At 52.1% G+C, this 18,604-nt stretch overlaps 1 protein-coding gene across 1 annotated transcript; it reads right to left on the reverse strand.

The window, feature by feature from the left end:
* Nucleotides 1-8,214: 8,214 nt before the first annotated feature.
* Nucleotides 8,215-18,598, reverse strand: Dact2 (dishevelled binding antagonist of beta catenin 2). The gene is made up of 4 exons (XM_008843386.3): nucleotides 18,518-18,598; nucleotides 12,436-12,568; nucleotides 10,948-11,226; nucleotides 8,215-10,244 (listed from the first exon to the last, which is right to left on the reverse strand). Exons 3-4 carry the CDS (start codon nucleotides 11,093-11,095, stop codon nucleotides 8,572-8,574), a joined length of 1,821 nt encoding a protein of 606 aa, XP_008841608.1. The 5' UTR covers nucleotides 11,096-11,226; nucleotides 12,436-12,568; nucleotides 18,518-18,598; the 3' UTR covers nucleotides 8,215-8,571.
* Nucleotides 18,599-18,604: the final 6 nt, after the last annotated feature.

Raw genomic sequence — 18,604 nt, forward strand, 5'->3', positions numbered from 1 at the left:
TGCCTTTAATCCCAGCACTCAGGAGGCAGAGGCAGGTGGATCTCTGTGAGTTCGAGGCCAGTTTGGTCTCCATAGCAAATCCAGGCCAGCTAGGGGAGACCCTGTCTCAAAAAGACCAAAAAAAAAAAGACTTCTCAAGGGGATAAACAGCAGAGGGCAAACCTCGGCTTCTCTGTTCTCTGTCACCGCTGTGTATTCCCACTGCAAGAGACCCAGCAAAGGTGGCAGTGGACCTGTTGAGCTCTGGTGCTACAGGTGGTGCCTCTCGCCTAGGCCTGGTTCTCACAGAAATGGCCTCTCCTGGAGTCACTGTCTCCACCCAGACAAGGGTCTTTCTAAACAGATTTAATTATGTTCTCAGCCTGCTTCCTGAGTATACAAAGGTCAATAGCCAGGATGCAGGTGAAAAGGGAACTGGGAGCCACACCTGTGGCCTCCCCAGGAGCCAGCCCTCTTCAATACACGCCCGGGTAGCACCCACTGTGGCCTGCAGGACGCCAGGTGGACACTGTCTCTAGTGACATCTAGGGAGATGAAGAACCATAGATATACCAGAGGCAGTAATATGGCGTGTGCCCACACCCTACGAGGCTGCTTAGAGCTCCCACCTGCAGCGTCCCCTGCAGACAGCCCTGGGCTCACCTAGGGTCTCCCTTTCCTGCCTAATGACCTTTCCATTTCTTTGCATGCAGAGTCTCTGCTGACCCATCGACCATGGAGTCCCTCATAGAGCAATCATTGCTCGCTCTGTCGGTGGTAGGTCTTTGTGTATTTTTATCTGCCACAGTCCTTAAAGGTAGCGCTTGATGCTCCAGACGGGAACCTGGACCCTGAGTGGCCCCCAAACTCCCACATGCTGCCTTTATAGCCTCAGCCCTGGCTCAAAACCTGCTCTCAAACTTACCCCTCTACGGCTTCCTCTTCCCTTCACCCTGGCCCCAGTCCGACTCAACCCTGTGCTTGCTGGGCCCAGACGCCCCACTTTCCCCTGCACCAGATGCAGGCCCTGTGGGTCTACCACTGCTCTCTACTCACTGCAAGGACGGAGTGTCCCCAGAGTGGTTCCTTGGCTTGTTCCTTCCCATACATGGCACCTATCAGGGGGCCTGGTATACAGCAGGGGCTCAGTGAATAAGATTGACCGGGTAGGGGATCCAGCCGGCCTCCCCTCAGTCCCAGGTGTCCTAGTCATGAGATCAGTGAATTTTCTTAAGGCTAGAGCCACGTGCTTCCTCTCTCTGAGTCCCAAGTCCCACTTTTGATCCAGCCTCCTCTTCCCACTGCGTCCTGGGGATCAGGGGAGGGTGCTGGCCTAGGAAGACGGCAATGCCCAGGATGATGTTTCATTCCTGTGTAGGATGGAGCCAGGGTCCTAGGAAGGTGGGAGGGAAGTCCAGAGATCCTACCAATGCCCAGTGTGGTTCCCTCCCACATCACCAATACTTTCAGACTGAGAGAAAGCGTCAGGGACAACCTTCAAAATGCTGCAGGCCAAAAAGTGCTAAAAGAAGCACCTACACTTGGGGCCTTCATTATATGCTGGCTGGTGTTGTTAGAAATCAGAGATACTGTAGCAGTGCAACAGCCTGGTGCTCTCTTGGGGTTGGTGTTGTTCTGCCCCAGGTGCTGCCTCTTTGTTTTGGGTCACTGGTTTTCATTTTCTTCCCTTAAAGAAAGCCAGACGGCTGGATGTCAGTCATCCACTGGTGCTTCCTGTCCTCTGGCTCTGCTTCCAGGAGGCAACAGTGGAGTGCTGGCCGAGCTCACCTTCTTAGAAGCGGGGTGCCTCATTCGAGGTTCACTCCAGTCCATCCCAAAGCTGCAGGATCACCACTGTTCCCTCAAAAGCCAGTGCGGCCATCAGTACCCACAGGATGTCTACCTGGTGTTCCTTGTGGGACATGATCCAGTTCCTGACAGCATTGTAATCCCTCTGGTTTCCGGACCCACGGTGCATCTTCGCTCCAAGGCAGGGAAGCCACAGCAGCATCAAAGCCCCAGCTGGACTCAGAGAAACATGCATACCCACTTCAGCAAAACATCCCAGGGTTCTGAGGCCTCGGGACCTGGCTCAGATCCCAGATGAGGAGGGTCACTTGTGCATCAGGGGAGAGGGACATCCCTGTCTGTATTAGGTGGGGCTGGGGAGGTACAAACCTCTCAGAGGGCCCAGCACATTTAATCACCATAGGTCATCACCTATTCTCTTAAATGATACAATACCATTTGCTAAAGAGAGATGATTAGTTTTTCTAACACTATAATTAAATTCTTTTCTAAATATTATAACAGAAATTCTTACATATTTAATTTCTACCTTAGTTTGATTCTTAGAACAAGTTGTCTTTTTTCTAAAATATTTTAATTTATGCACACTAGAAATTACAAAAGCTTTCTAAAGAGCCTACTGTGGAAGGTACATCTTGCTGTTCTGGACTGTCTGAGCAACGCTCATCTGTCAGCAAGCGTACCCCAGGCGCCTGTGAGTCTCTGTATCACAATCCAGGGCTGCCCAGAGGGCTCCTTCACAGGGAGTAGATATGCACATGTCTATCTGAAAGAAAATTACTCTGAAATATGTGAGCCGAAGCTTCCAGAGAAAAGCCACACCTGTGTTAAACATTCTACAAGGCTGATTGACTGATTAGAACTTTGGTGGTAGTAGAGAGCTGGGATGTTACAGGTTGTGAGCCAAGTTATCTTGAGCTATCTTAAGTCCCCCAAATAGCCGCTTACTGCCCACCCCTGTATGTGGCCTAACATCTTTGTGACTATTAGGCAAAGCTGATTGGAATGTACAAACAGGTCCCAAGACTTCACCAACCCAAAAGCTAAGAATGTAATTGGACAGCATCCAAGGCCCAAGGCAGAGACTTCCTGGCCCTCCTGGAACCCACTTGCCTGATGTTTCCACAACGTATTTTAAAATTGTCTTGATTTATGACTTTCTTTGTTCTCTATAAAAACTTCATAAAACTATTACCACGTTGGAATGTGGTATTTGGTGGTAACCCGACTCGGTTCCTGAGCAGTGGTCACTCAGACCTGGCTGGAGGGTAAATGGTCTCATTCTCTTCCAGGTGAAAGCTGTGTATTTTGCCTCAACAAATATCAACTATCAAGGAAGATGAGTGGTTTCCAATGGAATGTTCCAGTCAATCCTCCTTTTTGAGAACTCTGCCAGTGACCGTCTGTAACTGCCTGGCTTTTTGTCATTGGTATCTGACCTGCACCTCTACATGGTACTGTGCTCCCCCCTGCCTGAGTGCTCAGACTGTCCACTTATCCTCACCTGGATTTTTTACCCTGTCTATCCAGAAAGGCCCGGTCCCCATTTCCAACACTCCCAACCTACTGGCCACTCTGAGTCCTACGGTACCATGGGTCATGTTCTTCCTGGCAGGAAAGCGGGCCTTGCGGCCCTGTCTGGTACTGGATGAGGATCAGATGGGCCAGAGAACCTGAGAGGGTCCTGGGGGATCTACCACGTTACACTCACTAACTCCACCCTGCCTTGCGAGCACACAAAACAGAGGCAAGGAGTGAATTTCCGTCCTCCAGAAAATCAAAGTGTAAGTTTGAGCTCAGGAGTCAGAAGTGCGGACTGAAAGGCACGACCTTTGTGAGGCCAGTTTCTGATCAGCCTCCAGGAGCTTCTCCAAACACCTGAGGATGTCCTTGTAAATCGCAGTCCTGACCAGTTAACTTATCAAGAACCACCCCCTCTGGACCCTCAGCTCCACCACTCCACAGAACTCTGATCCACAGGTGGTCCCCAGGGTCCCCAGCTGTTCCTCTGCTGGCCTGTGCAGCATTAGGAGTTCAGCCTCATCTGACTCCCCACACCGTATTGGCCCCTGAGTGAAGGGTTCCTCACTAGGCTTTAACAAGCCTCACTGAATAATTTCTTTTATGAGAGTGTGCTGGAGAGCTTTAGCTGTCAATGTGACACACCTGTGAGAGGGACCCTCGTTTGGGGAATTGCACCCATTGGACCGACCTGTGGTCATATCTGTGGCACATCTCCTTGATTGTTGCAGTTGAGTGATGTCACACTGTGGGTGGTGCCTTCCCTGGACAGGTGGTCCTGTATTGTATAAGAAAGCAGGTTGAGCATTGGGAGCAAGCCAGTGAGCAGCACTCCTCCTTGGTCTGTGCTCCAGGTTCCTGCCCTGAGTTCCTGCCTTGGGCTCCGTCAGTGATGACACAGGAGATGTAAGATGAAATAAACCCTTTCCTCCCTGTTTTTATCACAGCAATAGAAAGTAACTAGAACAGAGAGGTAGGGGAGAGAGAGAGAGAGAGAGAGAGAGAGAGAGAGAGAGAGGAACAGGATGGAGAGAGATAAACAGACACACACACTGCTGCGACAGGGAGGATGGACAGGCCCAAGGAGGAGGCTGTGGTGGGGGCTTCATCTCAGTTCACCAAGGACCTCCCTGCACACAGAGTTTATTTGCAGCTGGGTGGTTTTCATGGTTAGCTTACACATCTGTGCAGATGGGTGCACATTCACTAAACTACAATGCAGCCTTGGTAGTACATTGGCACCTGAATGGTTGGAAAATCAAAGTGGCATGCAGAGGAAGACAGATGTCTGAGCAGCTCCACCAGGAAGCCAGCAGGATGCAGATCACGGCAATCCTAGGCCTGGACACAGGCCCAGGTGACAAGGTCAGGACTGAGACCTGTCTCACAGGCAAAGGTTCTGCCAGACCACTGCTTCCCATCACCCCAGGATCAACAAGGCAGAGAATTAGACATTTTAACAACATCCAGTGTAATATTGTGATGGTTGGTCTCGATTGCTGGACTGGATTGAGAAATGCCTAGGTGGTTAGGAAAGCGCACCTCTGGGTGTGTCTGTGAGTGTGCTTCTGGACAGACTGACATGAGACTGAAGGCAGAAGACTTACCCTGGATGTGGGTAATACCATCCAACAGACTGGGGGCTCTGATGGAGCAAACGGCAGACAGAGGAAGCCAGCCAGTGTGCACACACTCCGCTTTTCCTGAAAAGGTGCATCTACCGCTGCTGACCTCAGACCCCTGCTTCTTCAGTCCTCCAATGCCGACTCACACCAGCGACTTCCCAGGGTGTTAGTCCTTCAGCCTCACATGAAACTGCCAAGGCCTTCGGCTTTTTGGACTAAACAGCTATGGGTTGTCTGTCTCTCTGGCATACAATCAGCCTTTGTTGGACTACAACCTCCCATTATGTAAGCCAATCTGGTGATTGTATTGGTTCCGTCCCTCCAGAGAAGCCTAACACAGATTTTGGTATCAGGAGTGGGGTTGTTATTATGACTAAACCTATGTGGTTCCAGGGCATTTGGAACTGATTAGTAGGAGGAATTCAGAAGAAAAATGGAGATGTGGGTTAGAAACCCCTGGACTGCTGTAAGCAGAGCTTATTGGGAGATGCTAGGGGGAGTTTGAAAAGCCAGAATGCTGATGGGAGTGCAGACAGTGGAGGCTGTGCTCATGAGGTGGAAGAAAAATGGAGATGTGGGTTAGAAACACCCTGGACTGCTGTAAGCAGAGCTTACTGGGAGATGCTAGGGGGAGTTTGCAAAGCCAGAATGCTGATGGGAGTGCAGACAGTGGAGGCTGTGCTCATGAGGTTTCAGTGGAAACAAGGACTTTTGGGAACTGGACTAAATGCAATTTATGGTGGTTTGGATGCGAATGTCCCCCATAGGCTCCAAGTATTTGGACATTTTGTCCCCAGTTGGTGGCGCTGGTTTGGGAGGTTTTAGGAGGTGCGGCCTTGCTGGAGGAAGCACGTCACTGGAGGTGAGCTTTGAGTGTTCTTAAGCCTTGTGGGATCTCCAGTCACTCTCTGCTTCCTGTGCCCACTTGAGCTTTCTGTTCCAGCCACCTCTGCCTCCATGCCTCCCCTGCCATTATGGACTCTAACCCTCTGAATCTTAAGCCAAATAAACTCTGCCTTTTATAAGTTCCTTTGGTCATGGTGTTTTATCATGGCAACAGAAAAGTAACGAATGCATAATTCATGTTATATTCTGGCCAATAATTTACCTACATTTGTCACCTTCTGAAACCATGAATGAGGCTGAATCCAGAAGCACTGCACTTTCACGAAGGGAGGTCCAAGACAGCACAGCATTTGGGTGGGGCCGTAGCTAAAACCTGCTTTTTACCCAGGTTTTGGTAACAATTTGGAACAAAGACAGCAAAAGATGCAGAAAACATGCAATTTTGCCACGAAAGGAGCATGCTTAAAATTTAAGACTCAGAAAATGTAAAGGTTAGAGCCATTAAAATGAAGTCAAGCAGTTTTCACAGGGACGATGGAAAAGATGTCCTGAGGGTATTTTAGGAACTGGAGAGACCCTCACCCATCACAGGCCTTAGGGTATAAACTCATTTGAAAGCCTTTCCGTTGTAAAGCGTGGGCCTCCAGGGTGCCCTGGTCATGCAGGGCTGCCCAGGGAAGGGTTTACCTGGATTCAGCCACCGAGCCACTCATGGCTGCTGCATTTCTGGTTCAAAGATCCTGACAGCGTCTCGAGCTGGTGGCATCCACACGTTGCTGGCTCTGGGGGCATGCACAGGGGAAGACTTTGAGGCTTCCACCGAGATGGTAAAGCCAAGCCTGTGAGGCCAGGCAGCATGTAGCAGTATCGGATTCCCAGAAGGAAGCCTCGATGGGGCTATGAGGGTGAAGCCACAATGGAGACCCCAGGATGATGGAGCTTCTGGGAACGCAAAACGTGTGCTAAGGAAAACTGCAGGTAACGAGTGGAGCCAGCCAGAGAGAGAGGCCAGGTGGGTGCAAAAGGCAAAGTCAGAGGTAGATGGTGGCTGCCCAAGGCTGTTGGCGCTCACACAGTGATACCATGAGCCCTGGAAGATGGACACAGAGCTACAGGATTTCATGTCTTTCCGCTGGGTTAGCCTTGCTTTGGTCTCACGCCCCCCCCGCCCCCCCACACCGTCCCTATTCCTCTCTCTTGGAGAGAAACGTTTACAGTGTGCCTTGGATGTTGGAAGGATATAACTTTCTTTTTATTTCTCAGGGACTTACAATGAAGTTGTTGCCTTGATTCTCTGGATTTAAGACTTGAGCATTGTGGGAACTGTTAAGGCTGTGGGACTTTCAAAACTGGAGTAAATGCACTTTAACAATGAGGTGATCATGAGGGTGGAATGTTCTGGTCTGGATCTGAAATGTCTCTCTCAGGCTCATATTTTGAACCCTTGGCCCTCTGCTAGTGGTATTTTGGGGAGAACCTGAAAACTTGGGGGATGGGGTATCTGGGGAAGTTGAGTCATGAAGGCTTGTTCTTTGGGATGTATCATCTCTGGCCATGTCCTGTCTTGCTGTTTCCTGACCTGTCCTGATACGTGCTGAGCAGTCTGCCATGCCTTCCCCAAGATGACGGATGGAGCCCTGAAACTGTGAACCCACACAAACCTTTCCTTATGTTTGCCAGGCATTTTGTCACAGTCGTGAAAAAAGTGTTGTCTTTTACAATAAAACGCCCAGCTATGACTGGCCTTAAATAGACCTTTAAGCTTCAAATCAAAGTGCAGAAAGACCCAGTCACAGGCAGGATGTCTAACTAGATAATGGACATGTCTGCATTGCAGAGATTCTCCCTTGGCCCCTTTGAAATGCTGCCACTTGGGAGATAGAAAGCCTGTTTTCTCCTTCCCTTCAAAAGCTGCAGTTCCCTCCCTCCCTCCATCCCCTTCCTCGCAAGGAAAGTTGATTTCTTTGTTCTAAACTATTACTCAATTTTCCAGTTTCTTCATTTGTTACAGGAATATTTAGGCCTCAGCATAAAGCCGCCATCAAAGTCTTCTCACACCGTTTTCCTATCTCCTTCCCAGAGCTTCTGCCAAGTGTGCATGTCACAGGGAGGGGCACCCCGTGAGCTACATCCTTTTCTCCTCTCTGTGACTAGCCTGGGAAGAGGCTACCTTGTGAACTGTGGCACTGAAGAGCTGAGCTGAAAACCCATTTTTATTCTTGGAAAGTGGACAGTAATTTCTTTGCAACAGATAAACATTTTCAGAAAAGTACTTTGTGCAGAACACTTTTCTGTTCAACTCACCTGTGCTGCACCCAGGTTCGGAGTCTTCTCAAAATGCTTTCCCTCCCTCTCTCCCAGTCTCCTGACAGAAGGGAAGCAGGCCTTATGGGGGGGGGGTTGTTGAAGAACAGAAGTAAACACAGTGCTTTTGTTTGCAAAGATAAAGCCTTAGTGCAGGTGTTTATTCATGTTAGATTGTGGCATGGAGTTCAGATTCAAATACAGGTTCCCCAGTATGATATGATGCTGTCTAGATGCCCAGGGAGGAGTGTAGTGTCTTATTAGAGGACCTCTTATCACACACCACAGTGTGATGGGGACCAAAGCTGTGGCCAGGATCATGCAATGGAAATGTATGAACCTGGATTGGAGGGACAATCACCTCACAGTCAGTGTGACATAGAAATCTAAGAAAACTGGCAGGTGGCACCACAGCCAGCCTGCGCCTCACACCGGACAGAAGGGCCCAGCGCCTGTTGGGCTTCTAGGCTTGTCCTGGAACGCTGGCTCACACCATGGTCATGACCTTCAGGGCTGCTGGCTGGAACCTGCGGATCTTTTTCTTCAGGGCTTTGGAGGCCTTGATGCGGCATAGTTTGGGCACAGGGGGCAGGGGTGGTCTGGTGCCTCCTGAGAGCTGTGGGTGCTGCTGGGGGACTGCCCGAGGCCAGACTGGCTCCCTCTGCCCGGTCTCTGCACCACCCATTGCCAGGCCACCACCTCTGCCCTGGACACAGACTTCGGAGTCACTGCCACTGGACTCGTCCCCAAAACGGTTGGCGGTGTGGTCGCTGGCCTCCTCCTCGCTGGTCTCTGCGATGGTGGAGTGCAAGAGCGAGGTGCTCTCTGCAGAGTGCTCCGAGGGGTCTGACTCGCTCCTCACACAGGCGTCCTGACGGGCCAGTGTGGGCCTGCTCTGGACCCAGGGACCACCAGCTCTCCTGGTGGGGGACCTGGGGGGCCGCAAGCCGGGTCCAGGACAGCCGACTAAGTGGGCCTTGGCGGAGATCTCCACAGTGGACCGCCACCTGCGCTGCTTCCTCCCGGCTGCCGAGTTGACGGGGGCCGCCTCTCCTGGGAACAGAGCTTGGGAAGATGCCCCATAACCATCCTGCCGGGCTACCACCAGGGGGACAAAGGGCACAGGGTAGAGGGTGGATTCGGAGCAAGAGCGTCCAGGAGGCTCCCTGGCCAGCGTGGGCCTTCTGTTGAGCCCTCCCCCGCGGGGCTCAGGTGAGGAATCCCACTCCGGGGGCCGGGAAGCAGCCTGGATGTCCCGCTGTCTCTCAGGTCGAGGCGGCATCCGCTTCCCCAGCCTCGGTAGCTTGTCGCTGACTCTCCTCCTGACCTTCACGGCCCTGCTCTGGGGGGGGCCCATCCTTAGCCTCATTGGGAAGGTTTCACCACTGGTGCACGGTGGGTGGGCAAAGGGTTCTGGGGCCAGGGAGGGGCTCTTAGGACCCAGCGGCCTGGATGGCAACAGGACTTCTGTTTGGCCAGGGTCACTGTGAGGCTGCTGGGCCTGGGGGCAGGGAGAGGGGCTCCCAGTGTTCTCTCCACGGACACAGGCATTCCGAGGTGTGCTTTCCTCCTTCAGGGGGCCGCTGAGGGACTCAGTGTCCACAAGGGGTGCAGGCCCTGGCTGCCTGAGGCTGTCCTTGCCCCTGTTCAGCACTGTGCCTTCCTGAACAGTCTCGCAGGCCACCTGACCTCCACCACCTGACTTCTGGCCACAGAACTTCTGTGGGAAAGGGGACATGTTACTTCCCAGGAGCCCCTGCTCCCCCACCACACCCCTCAGGGGGGTCCCTCGGCCTTGGAGACGGAGACGAAGCAGCCTGTCAATGTAGGCTTCTGCTGAGCCCAGCTCACAGATGGGCCCAGTCCCTGTCCGGCTCTCAGCTGAAGGGGACAGAGGAGGCTTCTGGAGAGCAGCCTGGCTATCAAGACTCGGGGCGTCCTTAGGCAGAGCAAAGAGGGGGCTCTGCAGAGCCACTGCATGTAGGGGACTAGGGTATGGGTACACCTCCTGGCCACCCCTAGCCACCAGGTCACACTGGTACTTGGGGTCCAGTGCATGGGCTGGGACCTCAATCCCGTGGAAGAAGGAGGAAGTGGATGCAGTATCAGCACCAGCTCTCTGGAGTCCCAGGTCAGCAGGGAGGACTCTCTCAAGGTCACCTGGGGAACAAGACCAAGTAAAAAGCACATGAACACAGGAAGACGCCAAGTCCCTGCTGCCCGTGTCTCCCTCACAGCAGCAAAGCATGCTGCCACTAAGGAGCTGAGGCCACCAGGAAACGTTCACACCTAGCCTTGCAGACCCAGGCTTGCACCTGGGGCTGGGCACATGTGGAGGCCCAGCTCTTGTGCAAACTGATCCCTGATCTTCAATGAGAGTGACCAGGAGCAGTCAGCTCAGTGTCCTCATTTAACCAGGATGTGGAGGCCACCAGGGACAAATGTCTGCAGTCACAAGTGGGACAGTTGTGGCAGGAATGCCCCTAGCAGTCACAAGCCTGATGGTGAGGCTGGGGACTCTCACCATGGACAGGACTGAGGCCAGTATCAAGCTGAGTATGTAGGCAGAATGACCCAAATGACATTGTTTTATCCCCCAGGAAGGCGGGAAGGGAGTCAAGGGTAAGGTGGGTCACTCTACATGTGTGCTTGTGCCTAGGTTCTCCCTCCAAATGTGGTACATCAAAAAATTTGAAGGGATTTTTCCCCAGCTTCCTGATGTTCGTTTTAAATAAGAAAACTATACCACTGAGCAAAGGCCGACCACAGAGACAGCTGCACCTGCCTCATGTGGGGGTTGACCTTGTCCCCAGTGGGCTAGGTGTCACCATGTACTATTCCTCCTCTCCTGCCTCTCTCTCACCTGTAGACACTGGTCTGGGTCGGAACAGGCCCCGAGGTTGGCCTGTGTCCTCTGTACCACGCAGGAGCCCACTGCCCTCTCCACTGGGCTGGGGGCTCCATGCAGGCACAGTGGTCTCATCAGCAGAGCGGGGCCTCCAGTCCCCCATGCCGGGCCTGGACTTAGAGGGCTGGAACACAGGCAACCAGCTGCTCAGGGAAGGGGAGAGGCAGTCACTGTAGACAGATGCACAGGAGGTGGACAGGGAGCAGGAACCTGCATCACTCAACTCATAGAACCCTGGACAGAACAGACACAGTGGTCAGTGCATGGCCTAAGCAGTGGATTCTGCCCAGAGGACCTGGAGCCCTTTTCTTCTGCTTGTCCTGACACGGAAAGGTGAGGGAGCCCCCAGATAAGGCAGGCCTGTGGGGACAGGCCCAGGGCAAGGGTGATCCAGATTCTTTCAAGCAACCCTGTGAGTGGCTATGGGACCAACTGTCCTGCCTCACCTGCACCCCACAGCTGCCCACAGCATGGATACTTCCTTTGCCCCAGGCACCCTCCCCTCTCCTTATGAGGGAGGTACAACTGTACAGGGCACTTCCTTCCGGGAGTCAGCCCCAGGGCCTGCTGGGTGCCTAGTGCACCGTGGCCAGTCTGCAAAAGGAAAGCACCTGGAGACACGGCAGTCCAGACACCCCAGGGTGGACCACGTCTAAGTGACACCACCTGTGGAGTATCAAGGTGACCAGGGCCACACAAACCATCGGTGACCACGCCTCTGTGACCTTCAGGACAGGGCACAGGGAGGGAGAGACATCCTTGTCTGATTAGCTAACGGGTTACACTGACTTAAATGTAAGTATATGGTCTATAAAGTGGCTGGTCACAAGTTCCACAACGATCCAGCAAAATCAGTTTATGAGGAGGCCTAGCCTATCAAAAGGAAGACTTTTCTAACACACATTATATACATAAACTGAGTGCTTATACATGTATCACAAACTATGTGCTGTATACAAACTCTCTAGTTTGTCTATCTGTATATCTATATAAACTATATATGTATTGTATATAAAGTCTTTCATTTGTGTATCTATGTGTATTGCATGTTATTTATATATGTGTGTGTATTGTATATAAAGTCTTTAGTTTGTGTATCTATGTGTATTGTATGTTATTTATACATGTGTGTATTGTATATAAAGTCTTTAGTTTGTGTATCTATGTATATTGTACATAAACTCTTAAGTTCCTGTATCTATATGTAAACACTTTAGTTTATCTACATGTCTTGTATATAACGCTTTAGTTTGTCTATCAATTTGTATTATTTAAACTCTCTTTGGTCAAATATACTTTCCAGGCTCCCCAGGACCTTCTAACTTCCAGATCAGCTGAGGGCACAGGCTGAGCAGTGACAGTGAATGTCACTTTGCACATGTCCCACCGGCTTCCCAGAGGGTCCTGGCAGCGGGCTCCCCATTGGTCCAGCACCAGCTGTACCTGAGCTGGGCCTGCTGTCACTGTCCGGGACCTCGCAGGATGACCTGCTCACATCCAGCTGTAGTTCACTTATCTGCTGGTCCAGCTGGTCCAAGTGGGTCTTCAGGCCAGCATCCTGTCTCCTCAACCGTGACTAGGAGGCAAAGAGAGAGGAAAAGGAAAGCTGATACAAATACAGAAGTCCAAACAAGGTCCAAAGTGGAGCTGGGAGTATGACTACTGTGAAAACTCCCAAACACCAAACAGCATGACGTGTGCCTCCTCACTGGCACCTGCTTCCAACTCGTGGGAAGCAACTCCCTGGCTCTGCTGGCACAGATGGGAAAGGCTCTGTCGCCCCTTGCCTGTCAACATGCCACACACACACAGAGCACACATACATACATACCATGAACACCCCCACCACATCCTATCCCTCCTTACCACACCACACACCATATACAACACACACCAACACTACACACACTACAAACGCCATATACACTATACATACCACATATATACACATCCAGACTATACACACCCACCCACTACAAACAATATACACATATACCACACAGCATACATACTACACAGACACACTGACTACACCCACCATACACACTATACCCAGACTACACACACCCACACACTACACACAAACCATATACACCACACATATACACACCCTGACTACACATATCCACACACTACACATAATATACATATATACCACACATAACATACACACACCCTGACTACACACACCATACACATTACATACACTATACCCAGACTACACACACTCACACACTACACACAATATATACATATCAATACAACATACATAGCATATGTACATACACCGTGACTACACACACCATACACTACACATACTATACACACATACCACATACAACATACACACCTCACATACACACACTGTGACTATACACACCATACATACTACATATACTATATACATCACACACAGATGCCCCCACCACACCCATACCCCATACCCATTACACATATACCACCAGCAACACACCCACACCCACACCATACCTACCACACGTATACACACCACACATCCACACTATATAGTATATAACATACACACCATGAATATACACACCCATGCACTCCCCCTACCTAAACCATATATACCACACACAACACAAATACAGCACACCCCTCACCCCCCACCCCCCCACTTCCCAGCAGGAATAAAAACGGTGAGATTGCACATCCCAAACTGCCCACCACCCTGCGGTGGCACCGCAGGTAACCATTTAATGCTATCTGTTGTCAGTTCCCAGTGAGAACATATTTCGTCAGGAGTCCCTCAGGTAGCATTCCTGTGGTCTACAGCACTTGGGCGTGTACACCCTGCACTCTAAGGGGACAGAATAAAGACTTGGGCCCTGTACCCTCCGTCTGTCCTCCCTGGGTGACACTGCTAACTGCTGGGAAGACAGTGCCTAGGCAAGGCCTGAGGCACTTCAAGCCAGGAAACCCCAGCTTCACTTAGAAAGCCACCCTGGGGAGCCTCCTGAGCCTGTCACAGCTAGCTCTGCCCTCAGAGGGTGAGTGTTCTCCAGGCTGCGGCCCCCAGCTCTACAGTGGGTGGTTACGGGTTGTATTGTGCATAATATATAATATGTATTGTACATAACTTTATTTTGTATGTTTAAACAGTCATGGGTATATGTATCTGTGTATACACTGTGTGTCTGTGTGTATACATGTATGTCTGTATGTGTGCCCGTGTACTCTGTACCCATATATAAACTAACCAGCACTGGGTGTTTGGTAAAAACCGATTTCTTCGTTTCCATCACATAGCACCCTCCAATTTCCAGGTCAGCTGCATACACTTTTTCTTTGATTAAAAAATAAGTTTAAGGTAAATAGGTAATAAAATGCTGTAGTGTGTATATCTGCTGAAGACCTGACTGGTCACATGTCTAGTGGGAACTTACTTCAGTAACCTTGGCAGCAAGAGTAATCACCAGCGAGACACAGGCAGTAATGATCCCGGTCACCAGGACAGGCCCTTCACAGTTTTTCCCAACTTCAGTGCAAAGGGCCTGGGGTGAGTTGAACCAGACACTGGCCTGAGGTGACACAACAGTCAATGTCGAAAAGCAGAAAGCTCAGCTTTTTGCCAGGAATCCATGGTGGCATCCACCTCAGGGTAGTGCAGAAACAAAGATATTCTGGAGACACCTGTCCTCCTCCTCTGTCAGACTACTGAAACTCGGGCTAAGGAATCTCATTCTGGGCTAAGGAAAAGTTGGACACCATCCAGAACGGAGGCCTGTACCCAGGGAGACAGTCTGCCTCAGTTCTGATGACTTGTATCACCTTGCCAGAGAGAGCAGGATGATGGGAGCACAGCTTGGCCAGGAGTGCCTTGATATGCACCTCTTCAAACCTAAACCACAAGTCAGAACCCCAAAGACGGGCTTGTGGGGGTCGCGGAACCTCGTTGTCCCTCTTCCCGGTGTGGACACACCGGGTAAACTCCTTTCTTGGCTTTTTACTGTTTCACTGGCCTATAGAGGGTGGGTGGTGAAGCGTGGCTTGTTAGGGCTGCCAGGTCCTGGGCTCTGCCCTTCTAGTGAACAACACAGGGCCTGGAGGGTGAGAGGTCCGGGAGCCACAGTATCAGCTGTAACCATCCCACCACATGCATTTTCTGAGGAAACATGGGCTCGGCGTTGTCAGAGTGCCTGGAGGTAGAGACTACAGGTTTCCCTTCCCATCCACTCAAAAGTGGCACTGAGACTCACCAAGGACCTGGCCAGGATTTTTCCAGCAAAATATATTCCTTTGCCCTGTCATAAAGCCTAGGGACCCACAGACATAAAGTGCCTCTGTCACATCCATGTCTCCTCTCAGTCCAAACATCCCTTTCCAGGCCTGGCTACCTGTCTATTTCCCCTCTTCCAAAGTTTGGCCCCCTGTGTGCACATTGGGATCTGCAGGTAGTGTCTGTCCAGTCAGCATCAACGGCTAGTTTCTTGTTAATGACTGAGGCTTCAAGATTCGAGGGTCTTCACGAGTGCCTAGAGCGCCCTGTTAAACCCTCGGGACTTGCTTTGCTGTGAGCCCACTCACCATCAGGATTGACAGTATCCTGGTTAACGCTGCCTCAGCCTTGAACTGGGGCTTCCAGTCCTCCTGCTGGGACCAGGACTGAGCAAGGCTGGCTACAAAGTCAGGCTTTAGACACTCTTCCCAGAACCAAGCCCAGGGTCATCTCAGCCTGCCTCTGGTCTGCAGGCTTCGGGCCAACTTCAGAACTTCAGGGCAGCCCCGGGACACTTGGTTCAGTATTCCCCAAACCCAGCTCAGGAGTCAGAGGTCTGGTGCCGGAGACAGCTAACCACAGTCCCCATGGTGAAGCCACAGCAGATCCTGGGCTTTTCCCAGGCTGTTTCCCAGAAGGGAAGACGTCTGGCGACCACCAAACGTCTGAGACCTGCCATCCAGGTCTGAGGAGACCTGCCATCCAGGTCTGAGGAGACCTGCCATCCAGGTCTGAGACCTGCCATCCAGGGTGCCACTAAAACTTGGTGCATTCCACAGAACTTGACCTGCGCTCACTTCCCCTTCTCCACCGACACTTCTGCTCTGCAGCAAAACAAACAACAAAACCTTTATGGATATTCAGAGGACAAAAATTCAAAGTGCCTCCCAGTTCAGGATGTGGAGATGATATCTAAGGGACACTTCCTTCCTTTCCTTGAAAGCTAAGAATGTACAAAGGAAGCATTTATGCATGAATTACCACGATGGCCCCTCTGCAAACCCCACACCTAAGTTGAAAAGAACCCCATCAACCAATAGTGAAGGGCCTGGTTCACACATGGGGCTCATGGATGGAGCCGACAGTGACCCTGGAGAAGGCCGCCAGGCCCTCGCTCATGACCTTGAGCAGCTGCCCACCTGGCCTCCTCTTGCTCTCTGTTAGTTCACAAAGCAAGCAGGTCGGTTGGACGAAATCATGGGGCACCCTGTGCGCAGCTGAAGAACCGGGGTTGTCTGCTCCCGCAGAGCCACAGCCTGGGCCTGCCAGGGAACTGAGTGGTTGCACACTGCCATTCTCAGAACAAGTCATGACCAGCAAAGACAATAGGGGAAGCTCTCCCAGAGGAGGCCCCACATTGGCCCCTGCCAGCCTCCAGTCCCAGACTGCTCTTCCCTGGATGCAGCTGGGGGAAGATGGAATGGGCTGACTTCTTGGCCTGGTGCCAGGCAGTGGGTGATGTCCTACTTAAGTCGTTTTAAGTGAGTGCAAATGCCAGCCACTTCCTGAGCAGACAAGTCCCACTGAAAACACCCACAGGCACAGCCCACTGCCCAGCCAGCCACCTGCAGCAGACCGTGGGGTCAGGGGTCAGAGGGCATGGGGTTCGTTAGTAGAGAAACCTGGCACAGAAAGAACTAAGCGCTAATAGTGTCTTCTTTTGTGTCAGCCCTAAGAGTCACTAATGTACTTATTGAACAAAATTCCTTTAAGCAGTAAGCTGGGTTCCTTTTGTGACTTTTGACACTGCAATTAGCAGGGTGTGGCCCATCTGCAGAATACTAAGTCCCTAGAAAAGCTAAAGCCATCCTGTCTTGAGAAGGATAACTGGCTGTAGGTTGGAGTCTCTTCCTCTCTGCACACCTGAAAGAACTGAGGGCCTGGTGAGTCAGCGAGGGGGGAGGGAGGGCTGAGACCTCCAGTTACCTTAGGGTTCAACTGGACTGCAGTAAAGCACCTGGCTCGCCGTTTCCTCTATTAAACAGGTAGCATCACTACACTTTTCCCAGTAAGAAAAATGTAAGTGTCAAGTGCTGGCTGGAATCACAGAAATCACTCATCTCTTTTGATCGTGCAATCTGTCCTGAGAACAAAGTTTCAAGACAAAGCCTGCATGTTCCTTCTGGTCCAACGTTGAGAGGTTGGGGAGGGGGCGCTGATTCAACACAAAGCCTGTCTGATCTCTCCGAAGGCTGCTGGTAACTGGAGTGTGAGGTCTCACAGGTCGGGCTTGCAGCATTACTGCAGCCGGGTTAATAATAAACCTGGTTCTCACCCAGGGTTTGGATCATGCAAATAACTCATCTGTGGCCCAGTGGGCCTGGCTGAGGTCTTGGGAGGTTGAGTGTGTGGCTGGAGGTCTTGGTCCCTGGGTGGGTGAAGGAGTTTGCAGCACCCAGGCCACAGCAGCCACATCTCTCTCTGGGCAGCAGGTGAGCCTCTAACTGGAGGAGGCGGCCAGCTGGGGTCCATCCTCAGCCGGTCGGTCTCCACCTTTCTCTGACACCCAGAGAAGATGCCAGGTGTCTTGGAGGAGCCCTCAGACACTGGACCTCTGGCTCTTTAATCCCAAACCTTACACTTCTAAGCTCAGAGGAATGCAGCAACCTCACAGGGACTTTGCGAAGAGGTTACTCCGAAAAGGGAAGATCCAAATTTCCACTGTGAAAAAGTCCACTCTGAGTAACAGAGGTGACGCCATCGAACTCAGTAGCTTTCCCTCTCCTTTAAAAAACACTGCATTGCTGCCCAATGTCTAGAGCTGTTCTAGAATCAGGATGCAGGTCTCCTGGAGGCCCCCCCCCCCAGTGGCACCGGTACCCGAGAAAGCACCCACGTCCCGCAGACTGGGGGGGGGGCACGCTTTTTAACAGATCAGGTGACAATGCTGTGGCAGAAAGTCCGCACCAAACAAGACCCCAACGACCCATGCAACACAACATGCTGCCTCACAGCTGCGGTTCGGGGTCACGCTGCGCGGCAGGATGACCAGCTCCGGGGATGAGGCCCGGCCGTGTACAGACACGTTCCCGACCCAGGAAACCGAGTCGATGCATCTCGGCGCAGCGCGGTGCCCAGTCCGACTTGCACGCGTTCGGTAGGATCACCCCGCCGCGTCGGCGGCAGGGCCGGGGCGCAATCAGCGCCGGGCTGGGCGCGTGGTTCCCCCGCACACCGGGCCTCTGAGCTCGCCCCTTCCACCCAGCTGCGTGGTTCCCCCGCGCACCGGGCCTCTGAGCTCGCCCCTTCCACCCAGCTGCGCCCCGGCCGCCCTCCGCTCCTCACCAGCTGCTCCCGCAGCGCGGCCAGCGCCGCCTCCAGCCTCAGCTCCCGGCCGCGGGGCCCCGGCGCGGGGTGCAGGCCCAGGGCGCC

The sequence above is a fragment of the Nannospalax galili genome, unplaced genomic scaffold (genome assembly GCF_000622305.1).
Source record: "Nannospalax galili isolate Female #2095 unplaced genomic scaffold, S.galili_v1.0 scaffold60, whole genome shotgun sequence".
Taxonomy (NCBI): domain Eukaryota; kingdom Metazoa; phylum Chordata; class Mammalia; order Rodentia; family Spalacidae; genus Nannospalax; species Nannospalax galili.